The sequence below is a fragment of the Zeugodacus cucurbitae genome, chromosome 5 (assembly GCF_028554725.1).
Source record: "Zeugodacus cucurbitae isolate PBARC_wt_2022May chromosome 5, idZeuCucr1.2, whole genome shotgun sequence".
NCBI lineage: Eukaryota > Metazoa > Arthropoda > Insecta > Diptera > Tephritidae > Zeugodacus > Zeugodacus cucurbitae.
Genome location: NC_071670.1, coordinates 27,657,875 through 27,676,477, shown reverse-complemented (window position 1 = coordinate 27,676,477; position 18,603 = coordinate 27,657,875). Strand labels below are relative to the sequence as shown.

Genomic DNA, 18,603 nt, shown 5'->3' with positions numbered 1-18,603 from the left:
ACAAATAATGTAATGTAATTTTTTTGGGGAAGTGGGCGTGTCCCCCAAATAGGAAAAATGGGCGTGGCATCGCCCAATTATGGGTGAAAAACCATATCTCAGGAACTAATATTTTCTTTACACCCTGATAACACGGATAAAAATTGTATTGGTTAATATGTGAGATATCTTAGCAAAATAAGTGAGCGTATAGTCTCACATGATATAGTGTACCCTGCTGGTGAAAATGAAAAAATTACCTCATATATGTATGTATATTACGATTTTCGTTATTCTATTAAACTTTATGGCGAATTTAGGGGTAAATTTTGTATATTTGTAAGTTTCTTCAATAAATTGCGAGAGTATAAAATGTTCGGTTGCACCCAAACTTAGCCTTTCCTTACTTGTTTTATTTGTGTTTACAATTTCTTCGCCATCTCAATATATGTACAGCTTTACTCAAAACTGCAATCTATAATGAAGATGATCAGTAGCCTTTGACATATGTATTTGGATACTATAATGAGGGTTGATATTAAACTGTCAAATTAGCCATTAGCCTCTCTTAATGTATTTTTCGGGCTAAGGTAGACTAAAATCTACTTAACTCAGGCTATTATAGATATATAATATGGGTGTTAAAAATCTGTACATAAAGAATAATTGTTACTTCCAAATAATATTTGAGGATATCTTCCAAACATTATATTTCTTCGATTCTAGTGAGAAGGTACACATTTCTTCATATCATATCATACCATTTTTTGCCAGGCAAATACATCATACACATTGCATTGTCGCCGGCAGAAGATTTCGGCAATTCTAAGTAGTTTGTCCAGCTGATATTACGTCGGCTGATGTTGTTGTATAAAACTTATGCCACACAGCACATTGAAAGATTTGAATTTACAAACATTTACTATTTTATCAAATTTGAAAAGAAACACAATTTATGTAAAAGAAACAACATCAATGTAAGTATATATGTATGTATACCTGTAATGAGCATCCAATTGAATTTAATTTGTATTGCACTAAGTATTATAGTTTTGTTCACCTAGCGGCTATTTGTAATACCTTAAACTAATAAATATTTATGTAAGTCAATATAATTAGGATGAACTCAAATTGAATTTCGCATGTCTATTCGTCTGACGGTGCAAGTAACACCTTGAGTAAAATTAGTGCAGTAGTTTTCCGAAATAACGAATATTCGTTTTAACGAAAACCGCTTATAACGAACAAGCAAATTTGTTACATTGAGTACTTTAAATAACGAACATCGGGGATTTGTAATTACTTGGTTTAACGAACAACATGAAGAAGACATATGAAGAAAGAGAAAAAATCAAATAACTTCGAACCAGAATTAAAAATAAAACTTGAAAAATTTCAAAAGAAATGTGCAAATTGAAAAAATGTTGAATTTTTAAAAAAAGCTTAAAATTATTGATCAGCACCAAATAGAAGTATAAGTGCCAGAATTGGTCCATTTTGGAAGAATTTATTGGATTTGAATTGTTTTGTTATGGTTTTTCATTTTTTAACAAATAATTAATAAAACAATTTATTAAACTGCAATTTACTGATATTTAACTAATTTTTATTGAAAAACATACAACTAAGTGAGTACGAATTAATAGACCTGACAATTAATGTGTTCGTTATTTCGGAAAACTCCTGAAAACTAAACAAATCCTCATCAAATTTGTTGAAGACATTTCATTTTAGAATGTTATTAAACAGTGTAAAAATGGGTGAAATCGGATAATAATCACACCCAAACCCATAATATGGTTCGGTTAAAATACTTAAACCCGCCTACTTCCCATGTAACCCAATTTCAAATTTCATCTGCTTATTTCACTTGAATACATGAATCAAACTGAATTTGTCTGATACGTTCACTTTACAATATACATATACTCCAAGAACCAATGAAAATATTGGATAAAATATTTACACAAACACTGCATTATTTGCACTTACACTGGTCTACATCAAAATTGCCTTCTACATGAAAATATTATTATATTGATTGTATTTCACTCGTTGAACATAAATATACAAGTTAAAATTCATAATTAGCTCTTATTGTGCATTCATGCCTTATAAATATAATAGAGGGTAGCGCGACAGATTTATCACATTAATGATGATAACTCAAAATATTTAGTGATTACCCGCAGAAATTTTATTATTTCACATTTGTTTGTTGTGTTTAACGTTGACTGTGTTTTGTTCAACAGTTAAAATGTGAAATTGTTACCGTTTTTTTTGTAATTTTTAGTGAAAAATCTACAGTTTTCGTTATGTCGCGTAAATGTGTTAATGGTTCAGACAATTTTTACTACATTTGTGGTAAGGTGACCCTTACTAACCAAAGATGCTCAATAACACAACGTTTAGAAACTGCTTACTTCCATTATTTTGGAATTAAAATTAAAAACCAAGACAAATCGTGGGTACCACATTTTAGTTGCACAACTTGCTCAACAAATCTGATTAAGTGGCTAAACAAAAAGAAACGTTCATTGCCTTTTACTGTACCAATGATGTGGAGGGAACCTACCAATCATGCGAATGACTGTTACTTTTGCTTGACTCCATCCATCCAGCACGAAATATCACGAAAAAAGAAACGAAGCGTAGTATACCCTGACGTAGCCTCTGTATCGCGACCTGTACTACATGGAATAGATTTACCTGTTCCTCGACCTCCCGAAGAATACCATCAAGATTCTGAAGAAGCGATTAATTCAATGGAAGTTGACTACAATGAGCCTACAACCTCACAATCGCCACAGTTTGTGGGTGACAATATTTTTTGTGACGAACCTCATAGAATTTCGCAAGATGAACTCAGCGACCTTATACGAGATTTAAATTTGCCAAAAGATAAAGCGGAATTACTAGGATCGAGACTTAAGCAATGGAATTTGCTTCAACCGGATGTCAAAATCAGTTTATACAGATATCGTCCGAAGAACTTGATGCCCTATTTCAAATCCGAAAACCAGCTTACATTCTGTAATAACGTAAATGGCTTGATGAACACTTTGAACATTGAATACCATCCACAGGAATGGCGGCTGTTCATAGTCTCCTCAAAATTAAGTTTAAAAGCTGTTCTTCTCCATAATGGTAACACACAACCATCGTTTCCGTTATGCCACGCTGTGCATACTAAAGAAACATACGAAAATATGAAATTAATTTTAGATGCTATATCATACTCAGAGCACGAATGGCAGATTTGTGGTGATCTAAAAGTTATAGCAATGGTGTTGGGTTTACAAATGGGCTATACCAAGTACTGTTGTTTTTTGTGCGAGTGGGATAGTCGGGCTAGATCTTTACATTACATAAAAAAAGATTGGAATGCTAGACTAAGCCTGAATCCTGGAGAAAAGAACGAGAGATTCTAAAGGACCAAAACTTTGATTCAGTTTTACAGGGCTTTGAAAAAGAAGCATGGGAATCTTTTAGAGCAATCGTTCAAAAGTATCAACAGTTGGGTTGCAATATGTCCCTAAAAATTCATTTTCTTCCCTCTCATCCTGTTTTTTTTCCTTCTAACTGCGGTGATGTAAGTGACGAACATAGTGAACGATTCCACCAAGATATCTCGACAATGGAAAAGAGATACCAGGGCCGATGGGATGCGTCAATGTTAGCGGACTACTGCAGGAATTTGAAAAGAGATACCCCTAACAGTGATTACAAAAGACAAACGAAAAAGAAGAGAAAATCTTATTCAAATACGTTATTTTTTTTAAATTGTAATATTTCCAATTTTATATAAGTAAAAAGCAAAAAATAATAGTAAATAATTATTATATTTTTTTTTATACAATGTTTTGTACCTTAACGTGATACTAAAAGCCAAATTTTGTATATTAGGTATATTTCCAAAATAAGAGCTAATTCAAAAAACATATTCTTGTTTTCCTATTCAGTAACCTCAAAGCAATATAAAAATAAAGTATTCAATTGAAAGACACACAAAAAGTTACATTTTGTAGACCAGTGTTATCGAAAGCGGACTATAACTTTTCCAGGCCCAATATATCGAATAAGAAGACCTCAGTGCCTATGGCTAATTTTTTACCGAAAATATCGGTAAAACTCTCAGATATTAAAAAAAGTCATACCAAATAATTGATACCAATTATGATTACAATCCAATCACGGTTTCGTGAGTTAGTGATTAAAATTTGTACTTGCTTTACTTTTATAGTTTTAAATTGATGTATTTTTCAAGCATAAAGACTTATCAATAGGCAAATGTTGACAAAAATCTTCTTCTTCTACGTTGTGTGTATTAGTTGCATGTTCCTTTGCGACTTATTCCGAAATGTAGTGTATTTATATTTATGTTTTGGTATATGCTTTACAATTTATTAAACTCATATCTTAGATATATACAAAGTAATATTCGATATCGTCAATATTAAAACTTACTCCATCTATAAACATGTATACAAGAATTATTTAATCTGTATGCAAATGAAAACATTTTATATATGTATGTATGTATCAAAAAGCGATTATAATAATTTATGAATAATCAAACATTCAAAGGTTAATAAATAAAAATATATTATTTTAGTACCTGACTTTTTTTTATCTGATTACAATTCTGACACATTCGTTCTCAATACAAAGAATATAATAAACAAGTGGACTATGCTGATGCACTATATATGGTTGTATGAAAACAATTGCTTTTGGAGTTGTTAAATTTAAACATAGTGTTGTTGTCCTTATAAATAAACACGTTTCTTAATACGAAATCCATTAATCGACACAAATACATACATTTATAACTGTACATCAATGTATGTATTATATATGTCGGTTGCAATGGAAAAATACTGTTTAAACGATATTAACAAATCCTAGTCAATATAAGTAACTCTAAGCTAAATGTACATTTTTCATCCGAGTTTCAAACTCTACCTTTTCTTGATTGATTCGAAGCTCTACTGACTCCAAAGTAAAAGTCAATTTGTCTCTTATATTATAATTTTAAATATAAATTATTTCGTGTATTCTTAACTGCTACTTATGGTAAGCCATGTAAAAAATATAAAAATTGTAACAATATTAAAGCATATCAAGTAGTCTTTTAAATTTTTGGTTTATCTATAAGTTTGACATCATTATCTGGAATGACATTTATGTTTTGACCATAAGATGGGACTTTCTTCAGGACACCGTCCTTGCTCATGCTTGACTTCGTCTTTACTTCTGGGTAGATGGATGGTTCCGGTTGAGTTGGAGTCGCCACATCTTCCTCTTCCTCCAGTATGATGTCGTCCCCTACCAGAACTATTCGGCGATGCTCCTTGTTTGGGGCTCTTTGTAGGGAATGCGACGAATGGTTGGCCAATGGGGATACTTGTGTCACGAGCAGTGATCCGGGGAGCATTGTTGGTTTGTTTTTTGCAGGTATGCTCTCCTCCGTTATTGAATTTGTAGTTTCCAAGGGACTCTGTGTGAACACTTTGTTCGTTAATTCCATGGAATTGCACTGTTGTGGTTGGTGCACATTGTCCGGTTTGCAATTTTGTTGCTCTCCCACTGACATTTGTGAGACCATTGTTCGACTGTGGTTGTTGCTCAATGCGGTATCTTTCCATTTCTCTAAAACGAACCAGTGACTTAGTTTACAACGCTCATCCAAAATGATATATTCAGCTTACATACCTGCAGCACTACTTCCCCCCGCGGTGGATTTTCTAAAAGGCAATAACTTGGCGGGTTCGCACATAATTACCGTCTTGTATGCTTTTCGATATTGCTTGTTCATTATAACATATATTATTGGATTTATACAGGCGGACAAATAGAGCATAATGTAGCTGAATATATGGAAATTAGGATACTCCACTTCTTTGTCGGCTACTTTAGCTATCGTTATTGGTAGATAGCAGATCACGAACGACAAAAATATGGCCAATACCATTTTTGTTATACGCCACTCATTCCGTTTAGCTCTCATCTCTCGTTGATCCTTGATGCGTGATGGCTTTTGTACGGCTTCCTGTTTCACATCTGTGGAGAAGCTACTGTCCGAAGCCAGGTTAGATGACACTCTGTGTAGTTCATTTTCCATTACCGTCCCCGTTGGCGTTTGGATAGGTCGTAAATTGTTAGGAATGGAATTTTGCTGATTCGCATGTGTTTTCAGTCGCAACTCGGACTGGCGTACAACCCAGAATATTTTTGTGTAACAAGCAATTATGACCATGCCGGGTATAATGAAGGCAGTGATGAAAAGTGTGGTCTTGCTGCTACGGCCATGCGAGCTCATAATCGAACATGTTCCCAACTTATCATCATAGTCAAACTTTCCCCACACACCTAAAAGTGTTGGTACCTGCATGCCGTAAGAGAATGCCCAACAGAATATTATCATGACAGCAATCCAATGTTTCCTGTATATTTTTGCGTATGAAGCATGATGAGCGATCATAACGTACCTTGCAAAGAATTATGCACAACAATATTTAGTATTTTCATAAATTACAAAAATAAATTTGATTTGTCAACTAAGCGTAAAAATACATATATTGCAGGAATAATTCTAAATAAACAATGAATGAACCAAATTAATAATTTTAGGCGAATACGAGCGTTAATACACGAAATCAGTGTGAGTGATGAATTTATAGAACGAACCCTGTCCCAAACTGTTCTTTAGTATAGTTGAAGATCTATTACTTTTATAATGTAGTTTCTTCAGTTATTAATAAATTTTTACCTGTTGATTGTTATCATTGCAATGCATAGTAGCGATACACCGATGTTTCCATATTGAATGAAAGGTATCAGTTTACATAGGAGTTCTCCATGGGTCCACCTACCTTTTAAAAATCTTAAGGCACTGAAAGGCAGTACTATAGCACAGAATAATAAATCGGCCATACACAGACTGAAATGCAAAAACAAACAAATGTTCATATACATATATAGATCGATCCATACAAAATAAAAAATTTATTTTACTACATGAATTTGTAATCGAATACAAATTGAGTTGAATCGGGTAGTAGTCCACGCTGGAAATTTAGTTGTTGTTAATGATAAAAAAGCAATCAACTGAATAAACTTACAACTTGTTATGAACAACAAAAAGAATTGTAACAGCTGAATTATATCAGCACCCGGCCAACATAAAGAATTATATCAGTAGTCGGCTGCACGAAACGTAAAAACTAGCTTCCCAATTATAATCTTAATATGGTTGGCAAAAATCTCCCGCTGAACCCTCCTCGAGGGTGCCAATTGGAAATAGATACTACAGTGCCACAACTGCAACAGGAACGGTCTAGAACAGTCCGACTTGCTGCAGTCGGGGGGTCTCTAGCTAAGGTTTGGCCTTATCGCTGAATGTTCGTTGTTCTTCAATAGCACAGTATTCAACGATGAGGTCTTACCATGGTTGAGGGTACAAAAACGGCTGGATCAAGGTGTCATGCGACCCGTGTCGAGGATCAGCCTGGGGGCCCTTAAATAGCCCAGTCTCAAACGAGATACGGAGCTTACTGATACCTGGCGCCCTCCGTAATAAGATAGCCTTACACTCGTGGGTCCAAGATGAGTTCAATTAATAATAAAGGAAAAACAACATAGGAGTCCGCTCCGACAAAGCCGGAAGGAACTGGTTGTTCCGGAAAAAGAGTTAGTTTAAATAGTTAAAAAGACCAGTGGAAAGGCAGGAACTAAGCTTGGCCTAGAGGCAATGGCAAGCACTAGCACTGGAGATGCAGCTAACGCTAACTCCAGTAAAGCAAAAACATCGGCGGGAGCCCAAGCCAAGCTAAGTTGCCAGAGTTTGACTACAAGGCAGGAAGGCAAAGGTGATGGCAAAGGTGAGGTTGTGGATAGTGTTTTCGCCAAGGAATGGCCCATTCTCACGGTCGAGGAGAGATGAAATGCTGCGTACTTATTAAGAAGGGTAAATCTGCAACCGCCCTCAAAGGAGGAGCTCACGGAAGAGCTCCAGAAGTCCATAGATTGCGCGAAAGTAATTCTACCCAATTTTAAAATTGAACCACCAAAAGCAGCGGCAAAGCGACAAAGGTCAGCTGAAGAGGCTAAGCCGTAAGCAAAAAGACCGAATACGAGGATTGAATTACCCATAAAATCATTTGCGGAGGTCACCTGAAACTGCATTATCATTGGCGTCCTGGATGAGGGAGATCCCGAGGGCAAAATCCCCAAGACCCAATGGAAGTGAGTACAAGCCGCTCTGACAAACTTGGCGTTGGAAGTGCTATTAAGCAATCCAAGATAACACAGCTGTTAACTGGGAGATGGGCGCAAAGAAGTATCGGCTAGTTTCGAGCTACATACATGCCAGTACCATCGCAGCTGATAAAAGAGCTGGTACAGGACTGTGAGGCATCCAAGTGCATGATTATACTTGGATGCGACTCAAATGCACACCATACCCTTTGGGACAGCACTGATATCAATGACAGAGGTGAGTTGCTCTCCGCCGTCTCAACCTAAAAACAAAGAGGATTTAAATAACCTCGTTGACCAATTCACAAAAGCTTGTCGACAAGCACTAGAGGTCGCATGTCCATTAACACGCAGTAGGGGAAGGATAAGGCCTCCTTGCTGGTCACCAGAGCTTAAAAAATTACAGAATGATTGCAGAAGGCATTTTAATATAGCAAAACTATCTCGAGTAGAGGAGGACTGGGATAGATACTATAACCTTCTAAAGTCTTATAAAAAAGGAATAAGGAAAGCTAAAAGAACTTCTTGGAAATCTTTTTGCGACGATATAGAGAATACAGCAGATGTATCTCGTCTAAGAAAAATACTAGCAAAGTCTGATCATAACGTTGGATATCTCCAAAAGCCAGATCACGGCTGGACAACATCCAGTGAGCAATCCCTGGGGCAACTAATTGACACTCATTTCCCGGGTAGCTCAGATAATCAGGCAGATGAGTATGCAGTATACATAGAGGAAGGGTTAGAACACATTCCCCAAGATATAATATCGGAAAGTAAGGTAAGATGGGCAATTGATAGTTTCAAGCCCTTCAAATCTCCAGGACCAGATGGGATATTCCCAGCGCAACTACAGCAATCCCTGAAGTGCATTACGGACTGGTTAGTAACAATGTTCAAAGGAACACTGCAATTTAACTATATTCCATCGTTGGAGAATGGTGAAAGTAATTTATATACCAAAAGCAGGCAAGAGATCGCATACGAAACCGAAAGACTACAGACCAATCAGTCTCTCCTCTTTTCTCCTAAAAACGCTTGAAAGATTGATAGAAACAGATATAATAAACAAGATAGCTCCAGAAAAACTGTCAGTTTCACAGCACGCGTATTCTAAAGGAAAATCCACAGAGACAGCACTCAATTTATTGGTTGTAGAAATTGAAAAATCTCTGGGGATAAAGAAATACGCCCTTATAGCCTTTCTGGACATAGAAGGCGCTTTCAATAATATTCAGCCTAGAGCACCAGTAAACGCGTTTAAAGATCTAGTCATCTCTGAACCTCTTGAAAAATTGATTAACCAGATGCTTCTAAGCAGGGTCATAATCTCAACGCTGGGGGCTTCAGAGATGCGTAAAGCTGTTCAAAGAGGTACACCACAAGGAGGTGTGTTATCCCCACTTCTTTGGATTTAACAATAGATACAATGTTTTAGATCTGGAAAAGAGAGGAACATGTACTCCTACCTACGCCTACGCTGGTGATGTAGTTGTTTCGGTTAGAGGGGAATTTCCAAGTACTCTCGCTAATCTAATGCAAGTTGCATTAAACGATATAAACCGATGGGCAGAATCGTGCGGATTAAACTTAAAACGGAACTAGTATTATTCACAAGGAAACACAGAATTCCAAATTTTACACCACCAGCTATAAATGGTTTGCATTAAAAGAAAGCCTGCTCGTGCTGGCAAAGAGGGTGCTTACGACGAGAAATATGTATATATATTTTTACTGACAGCCAAACGGCTTCAAAATCACTTAAGACCCTAAGGATCTCCTCTAAGATAGTAAAATAATGCCATGAAATATTTATGGAACTGACTTCATACTACATCGTAAACATGCAATGGGTTCCTGGACACAGTGATATTCCAAGTAACTGTATGGCAGATGAACTAACCAGATTAGGCACAACGTTACAATTGGATCCGAGTAAGGAGGATATATGCATACCGTTGGCCACTTGTAAGCACTTTATTGATAAGCAGGTCATAGTTTGGGCTGAATCCAGGTGGATAGAATCTATGACTTGCACAACTAGCAGGCAGACGTGGCCTAATTGGAATAAAGGTCATACGAGCCGGCTACTGAAATTTAAAAGGAAGGACATAAGAACTCTAGTGGGAGTGTCTTATTGGAAGACATGCCGACCAACTGGGGTTACCAAACAATGACTACTGTAGAAGCTGCCAGGAAATAGAAGAAGAAGAGACTGCTGTGCATTTTCTATGTGAATTCAAAGCATTGTACAGGAAAAGACTCACAACAATCGAACATGGGTTTCTAGACAACATCTCGGAAGTTGCGCACGTTAAACTTGTTGAGCTGCTCAACTTTGTAAAAGCCAAAGAGAGGTTCAAAGAGGACATTGTAGTGTAAGGAGCCTTAGTCCCGATGGATTCACAATGGGCCTTCTAAAGGCCTAGGTGCGTCATTTGACAACCACTACCTTCCTACCTACCTATCTATAATCTTAATATATTAAATTAATTTGCTGTGCGAAAAGGCTATTACGTCGGACACATTTTCCTTACATTCCTTGCTTTTCTTATTTATTGATAGCGTCAACAAATATTATCGCGTTAAAATCTTACAACAAACATATACACATACCTTATTATAAACGCAGCGGCTACGTTTCGAACTTTGGGGCATTTATACAAAGCAGCAACGGTGAGAAAATTACCAAAGATGCCCACGATCATTATAATAAATGTTATAACTCCAGCAAATGTTAAAGCCGTCGGAGAAAATCTGCAAGGTATACAATTTTATTAGCATCCGATATTTTTCTTGTCTTATTAAATAGTACAATATTCTCCTAAAATTTCTTAATTTTCTTAAATTCTAAAAGATACACCCATGTATCAAAACTCATTTTTTAAGTCGGAGATGAGGTACCAAATGCTGAGTTTTCGAATTTTTTATAAAAAAAAGTCACAAAATACTGTTTTAATATACTGAATTGTTTAAATAAAATATATAATTGTATATATTATATTAAAAAATAGTAAAAGTATCTATTATTTTAACCACTGAAACCCCCCTAACCCCTATATTATTTTAGTATAAATTGTATATGTACACATACTGCGATTTATCGTCCTCATTCAACATACTCGGCACTTCAGTACTTATGAAATCCATTCTGAAATAAATAAAATAATAAATTTATTTGGGAAAACGTAAAGATGCATTATTTTTTTGAATAAAAGTATTATATTATTAGTATATTATTAAATCGGTAAAGTCAACAGGGTGATCCGAATATGTAATACAAAGCCGTCTGTATGGCCCAAGTTTTCATCGATATGTGACAATAGATGAAATAAAACATATCACTCGTCCGAGCGATTTCAGGTCGTTAAAATATGCAACAGTCCGCTGGAAAATCTGCCTGGTTCTCGCCCAGTGACTTTTTCTATTTTTCAGATCTCAAGGAAATTCTGGCTGGAATAAAATTTACGATGAAGAAGTAGTCCTTAGACCGAGCTATGTTTTGAAGTAAATTTAAAAAATAGTTATGATCGATGTAAGGCCTTCGAAGATTAGAGAGTAACTAGGAAATTTCCGTAGTCCAGGTCACATATATATATGTGGACAATGCCAATCATACTCTATCGCCGAATTAGGCATTTGATATTTTTTAAATATTCAGATTTACAATTATACGGAAAGAAAGCGAAAATTTGGAAAATAGTACAGTATTTACAGCTTTTGTCTGACAAAGCTACCAAAATCTGTACATATCTATAATATTAGAACACCAAATAAGTTAATTTGATTTTATGAGCGAGGCGTGTCAGAAATTATCGAACTACCAATTACTAACTGCAATCAAGAGAATTAGGTTAACCTTTTAATGAAGTTCAATTTAGCACTAAATTGCTGAGAAAAAGTATGAGTATGTTCATACAAACATACAATGGATATGCTGTACATATGTGTGTAGAGGCCGACAAATGCATGCTCAAACGCAATGGTATATGTATATGTGCATATAAAATTTAACTGACAACTCAACTTTTATCTCCAACAAACACTCAAAGGATGCAACATTGCGAGAGTGTAAGTAAATAGATAAGACATTTCATGTATGAGTGTATATAGATATGAATATGTATATAGATATGTGACCACCGATTTCGAGGCGGTAAATTAGTCCGTTGCCCACCCTAATACCATACCAGAACGGGGCATTTACGAGTACTTTGGCAATAATATTTAATAAACCAATAAGATTTTCACATTATATGGCAATACATACATACATATGTACAGTACATACATTGTTTTCTACATGCGAGTAAATGCTTTAATAAGCGGCTGTGAAGACTTTCGTTGGCTTGGTAGGGTTCGCCCAGAGATCGTGGTGTACTTCGTTGTCTTTAAATTAGAGTCAATTAAGTAATTTAAAAGGTCAATTCCAAATATAAAACTATTAACATCTGGCGAATAGTTTCTCTGTTATTGCATGCGTTCACGAATAGAAAGAGATGACTTTTCACATCAGAGCTTCGCTTAATAGAATTTGTTTAATTGAATGTATTATTTTCTGTGGATGCAACGATCAAATAGTTATTATGGAATTATGGTTGAGTGGTTTTATTTAATTTTTTTTGTGTTCTATATAATGTACATTATGAATAAATAATACTAAGATTCCCCTTATTATAATATATACATACATATGTATGTATGTAATATATAGTGAAAATGAAGATGTCAACATTTATACGCAATTTTTGTACTACGTCTCTTTGCACATTTCATGCAATTTCTTAGAAATATTATATTTGTATATATCACCTGTTATTGTACATACGAGTATATATTTATTGAGAATTACCAATCTTAAAACAGCCACAAAACCCAATAACAGTGAAATTTTGAATTAAATGCCATGGAATTTTTTTATCTACAAGTTATTTATAAATGTGAAATTAATAATAAATTGAGAGGCTAGTAAATCCGCCATTGGTGTTTATTTTTATTTGAAGAGGAGGATAATGCATGTGGGCAAAAACCTAAACCTCAGGACTAGGGACTGGACTGGACAAATACATATAAGTAGTAGATATATCAAATATTTTTGCTTCGAACTTTTGATTTGGCAATAGAGGTCAAATTTCATAGAAATTTACTCCCATAAATCGAACTTTTCGACCAGGGCATAGTACAAAAAAATAAAATTTTACTACCGACGCAGAATTTTAAAAGAGTCCCTATATTCGTATGAAGGCGAACAAGAAATTGGATATTACATTAATGGATTTCATAACTTATGTAACAAATGTATGGGATACAGACGTCGAGAGCCAAACAATAGCAAAGTGCAACCAACATGTATGTACATAAAACTTTTATCGTAGTAAATAAATAAAACTGTGTATAAATCTGTATTTTAAAGCTTTTTAGAAAAAATTAATTTTAATGAAAAATTTTAACACTCGAGGTTATTTTGTTGATTATGGTGATTCCAGTTAGAGAAGTTCCACTGTGTATTCAATATATACATTTTATATTTGTATGGAAAATATCAAATGTAATGTATATAAGAATATACTATGTATTTGGCGAGCAAAATAAATTAATGAATCATGATAATTATGTAATTGGCAGTAGACATAAGGTTTTTCCAGTACATGTCTAAGGGATTTACATTTTTCATTCAACATATTCCCGCTTTCAAGTGAGTTAATCACTTGATTTCTATTGTTGAATCCCTAATATTTTTTCTATGGCGAACGCACAGTTTCAAATTAAAAACTAATAATTAAACTAATAAAACTTTTATCGTAGTAAATAAATAAAACTGTGTATAAATCTGTATTTTAAAGCTTTTTAGAAAAAATTAATTTTAATGAAAAATTTTAACACTCGGTTATTTTGTTGATTATGGTGATTCCAGTTAGAGAAGTTCCACTGTGTATTCAATATATACATTTTATATTTGTATGGAAAATATCAAATGTAATGTATATAAGAATATACTATGTATTTGGCGAGCAAAATAAATTAATGAATCATGATAATTATGTAATTGGCAGTAGACATAAGGTTTTTCCAGTACATGTCTAAGGGATTTACATTTTTCATTCAACATATTCCCGCTTTCAAGTGAGTTAATCACTTGATTTCTATTGTTGAATCCCTAATATTTTTTCTATGGCGAACGCACAGTTTCAAATTAAAAACTAATAATTACACTAAATATTATAAAATTTGTATACTCTCGCAGCAAAGGTGCTAAAAGAGTTTTGTTCACCTAACGGTTGGTTGTAAGTCGTAAAACGAGTTATATATACCAGGGTAATACCTTTCGGGCACTTCCTTATACAGTATAAAAAGATGTGAAATCGGATTATAAACACGCCTACCTCCCATACAAAGGTTATGTTTAAAAATACTAAAAAATTTTTAAATCAGTAAGAAAAAACACCAGAAACCATACATTTCATTATAAAGTTGGTACAGAAAGACTGCACTCATAAGTTTTCAAGATACCATATAACGAACATGAGGATCTCAGTGCTTCTAATACATTTTTTAAGGAAAAGTCTCTCAAGTATTTTAATGAAATTCTTCTAATAATAAATTTCTCATCTAATAATATGTCTCCGTGCCAAAAATTAGTGAAATGGGGTCATAACTTCCCCTAGCTCCCATATAAATACATACCTACCTAATATTAAGGTTTTCCAACTTTATACCATACATATACCGAAAATCTTGATAGAAATTATTTAATTGATCTATTTCCGTTCTGTATAATTACAGCTTACGATTATTCCTGTAGTAAGATCATATTTTTAATTTTGGTATACAACATTATTGGAGAAAATATTCTGGTGCACCATGTCATATTTACATACCATATTTTATGTAAAAAATGTTCACAGCGTAGCATGTTTGCTACAATGTAATTTTTAGATTCAAAAAATCGCGATACCTTGTTTTATTTAACCTTTAGGTGCTCGGTAGTCTACATTTGTAGCATTTTTGCAGAAAAAGTTGAATAAAAAAATTTTTTTCATAACAACATGGTCCGAAATTTTCAGTAGCTTCCTAAAAATCAAGTCTAAGCAGCTTTGGCCACTAACACGTAAAAAAAAATAGTTTACAGCACCCCTAGACCCTACTTTTCAAAATGACCATCTCCTGGCGGTTAGTCTACAAATGTAGACAACATAGAAAATGTATGAAAATTCACATCACTCTTTCACGTTACTGACTTTTCAGCGTATTTCGCAATAGCAATAATTGTTTTTGCAGTGATTTATATTCAATATTCATATTGTGGTGATCAGTTTTGCGTTGCTTCTCAAGCATTTCTTGGTGCATAACAACAATAAATATGTCTATGCCTCAAACCGTCCGAAACGAGTCGTTAAACGGTAAGTGTATCTTTTTCCATGATATGGATAATATAAAAGAAAATAGTAAACACAGGCTAGGGTACGAAGTGTTCAAAACTATATTGAGAATCTATTGAGTGAGGTTGATGAAGAAGCAGAAGAGGGCCTAGATTTTGATGATTCTACTGATGATTACTTAACACCTAGTATAAATCCCGAAGAATCAGATGCCGAAAACGAAATGATACTTGAAGAAGACGATATTCGGATGGAGAGAATGTCGTGCAAAGACTGGTTTACCCTTGGCAAAACACCGGAATAACCATAATCTTTTTTACTTCATTGAATCTGGCTAGGCATTTGATGTCGAAAGTGCTCTCTCTTCTTGGTACTGTTCGTCAAAACAAAATAGTTGTGGCAAATGAAATGAAAGCAGACCGCAAACGAGCAGAACAGTCAACAATTTTTGGCTTTCTCGAATCAAAATTTGCGTTGGTATCGTACGTGCCAAAAAACGGAAAAGCTGTTATACTACTATCCAGTACGCCCTTGACAAATGCTATTGTACCTGAGAAGAAAAACAAGCCACATTATATCCCTGACTACAACGCTACCAAAGGAGGCGTCGATGCAATGGATAAAATGCTTTCTGCATATTCCACTAAACGGAAAACTTTTCGTTGACAAACGACGAAAGTTCCTGCGATGCCTTGCAAAACAGCTTTTCATGTCAGCAATTGAACAGCGCTCTGAAAATCCAAGGGTATTAGGCCATGCTCCAAAACGCCTGGCTATTGAAAGGGCACTCGATAGTTCTCCTGTTTCCGGCACTATTGCGAACCACTTGCCTGATATTTCTAACGTCTTTCAACCTATGCACCCTGTTCGTTGTCAAAATTGTGAAGCAGGAAAGCGTAAAACCACACGCAAGATTTGCAGTTGGTGTAAAAAACCTGTATGTGACACACATGCTACAACATATACTTTGGGTAAATGTTGTACCAAGAATGATATTTAAACATTTTCAACTTAACTATGTATCTAAAAACCATATATTACTTAACAACTATGCATTCAAGTATAAAACTCTTCGTACCAGTGTTTTTGTTCATATGTTGACATAGTTCTCCATACAAATACATAATTGCTACAAATGTAGACTTCCGACCGCCAACGTAAGTTTACAATCCCGAGCACATAAAGGTTAATGTTTCATTCCAAACAGATATTACCATATATCATACAGTTTCACTGGAATGTTTCACAGGAACACGGTTTGTTTTTTTAATTATTAACCTTTTATTTAAGTACACATATTTATAAATGTTGGCAAATACAAATTAAGAAAACTCCGTAATCATCGACACTTTTACATAAAAAAATTCTTAATGGAAAACTGAACCTTGGGATATCAACATAACTTGTTAAGTAGTATACATATGCAAATGTTTGTTAGATTGAAGACAGACTGCAGGGTTAATGTTGTACTCACTTTTTATAGTCAAATAATCTTAATAGTTGACCAAATTGTTATACGTAAATGAACTATGAATTTGCTGTAATTGAGCGGCTTATCAGTCACCAAAGAGCTGAGAGTGTCACTGAAATGTTTACATGCGTATGCACAAGAAAGTGATACTCGCCAGTTGTTGTATAAACAAAAATCGCACAATCGTGAGCGCCTACACAAGCCTGAAGTTATGTGAGTATGTATTCTTTATATCCGCTAGAGTGAGCTTAAATTGGGAGTGTGAGCTATGACTGCTATATACCACATTTCGTGAATTTAATTAATTATTTTATGGCCAAGCTCTAGAATGTAAGTATGTACGTATATATAGAATAGGAGTGTATGTAGTATTTATGTATGCCAATTCAAGCTTAACATTGTCTGAATTGCGATGACAACTTGAAATGTATTTGTGTATTTCTGTATTTATGTACGTGCAACCGCCAGTTAAGCGTGAGTCAGTAAGCCCGCTTTATTTGCAGCTTTCCTCACATATAAATATATTTGTTCAGTTCCGAGTAATGTAATGTAATGAATCGCATCAGCTCTACCAATAACCCCAACAACAATTGAATATGCCGAAGTGCCGCTTTTGTAATTATAATAACACAGAAACATAACTATGATTCACGTTTATAAGTCAGTTTCAAGCAGATGACTAACACTGATTTCTCACTTTTATAGCCAATATTTGTGCAAATGTATTTGGTCTTGTGGGAAATCGCTGTATAAACCACATTCTCCGTTACGTGCGCATACAAAATTAATATCACTCGTTTATTTAAAACTCAAAAAGATATTATCATTGAACAAACAGGAAAGAAATTGCAGTTTGTGATAAGAAATTTGATATTTTAGTTACATTCGCATACGCAGTGTGCTTGTGCATATGTTGACTTACATAAAAACACTTTGCTAACTTTTTCGAAAACTCATACGATTTGTAGTCGAAATTTCGTATTTTCGTTCTTTTGAATGAATTGTAAGCGCGTAAATACTATGAGTGCAGTATCAGCGGTACACGAACCGAATGCGTTGACATTATAACGACAATTGAGCGAAGCAAGAGAAACGATTAAGTAGTCAGTAAGCAGGCGAGTGGTAGTTACTCCCAACGACATCAATAACACGATCACCAGCACTACTCATCGCGACATGCATACACACTTACTTATGATTATTTCAACATGTTTGTGTGAATGGTATATGCATCGCTTACTTACCACAAGATTGGCATAACTCAAAAACGGAAATTTCAAAAAAACGGTTATTATTTTGAGAGTTTGTTTCATTACGTCCGGTATATATGTATGTATGTAGGAGGGCTTATGTAATTTTTGTTCTTGCTTTTATGAAACTGATTCCAGCGACTTTTTACTGATAAATTTACGATACTTATACACATACATATATATTAGTATGTAAGTTATGCATCAATTGAGTTATTTACGTGTATACAACAACACACGCTTCATTATCAACTTTAGACGTTTT

At 34.6% G+C, this 18,603-nt stretch overlaps 1 protein-coding gene across 4 annotated transcripts; it reads right to left on the bottom strand.

Annotated features, from left to right (window-relative positions):
- Positions 1-4,222: 4,222 nt before the first annotated feature.
- LOC105215395 (G-protein coupled receptor moody) lies at positions 4,223-18,181 on the bottom strand. Of its 4 annotated transcripts, none has more exons than XM_029042347.2 (6): positions 18,011-18,180; positions 11,333-11,389; positions 10,855-10,995; positions 6,752-6,922; positions 5,695-6,470; positions 4,223-5,631 (listed from the first exon to the last, which is right to left on the bottom strand). In XM_029042347.2, exons 2-6 carry the CDS (start codon positions 11,386-11,388, stop codon positions 5,114-5,116), a joined length of 1,662 nt encoding a protein of 553 aa, XP_028898180.1. In that variant the 5' UTR covers position 11,389; positions 18,011-18,180; the 3' UTR covers positions 4,223-5,113. The 4 variants fall into 4 exon arrangements, with proteins under 4 accessions (XP_028898180.1, XP_011187591.1, XP_028898181.1 ...); XM_011189289.3 differs by lacking the exon at positions 18,011-18,180 and adding an exon at positions 17,092-17,411; XM_029042348.2 differs by lacking the exon at positions 18,011-18,180 and adding an exon at positions 16,696-16,791.
- Between the last annotated feature and the right edge of the window lie 422 nt (positions 18,182-18,603).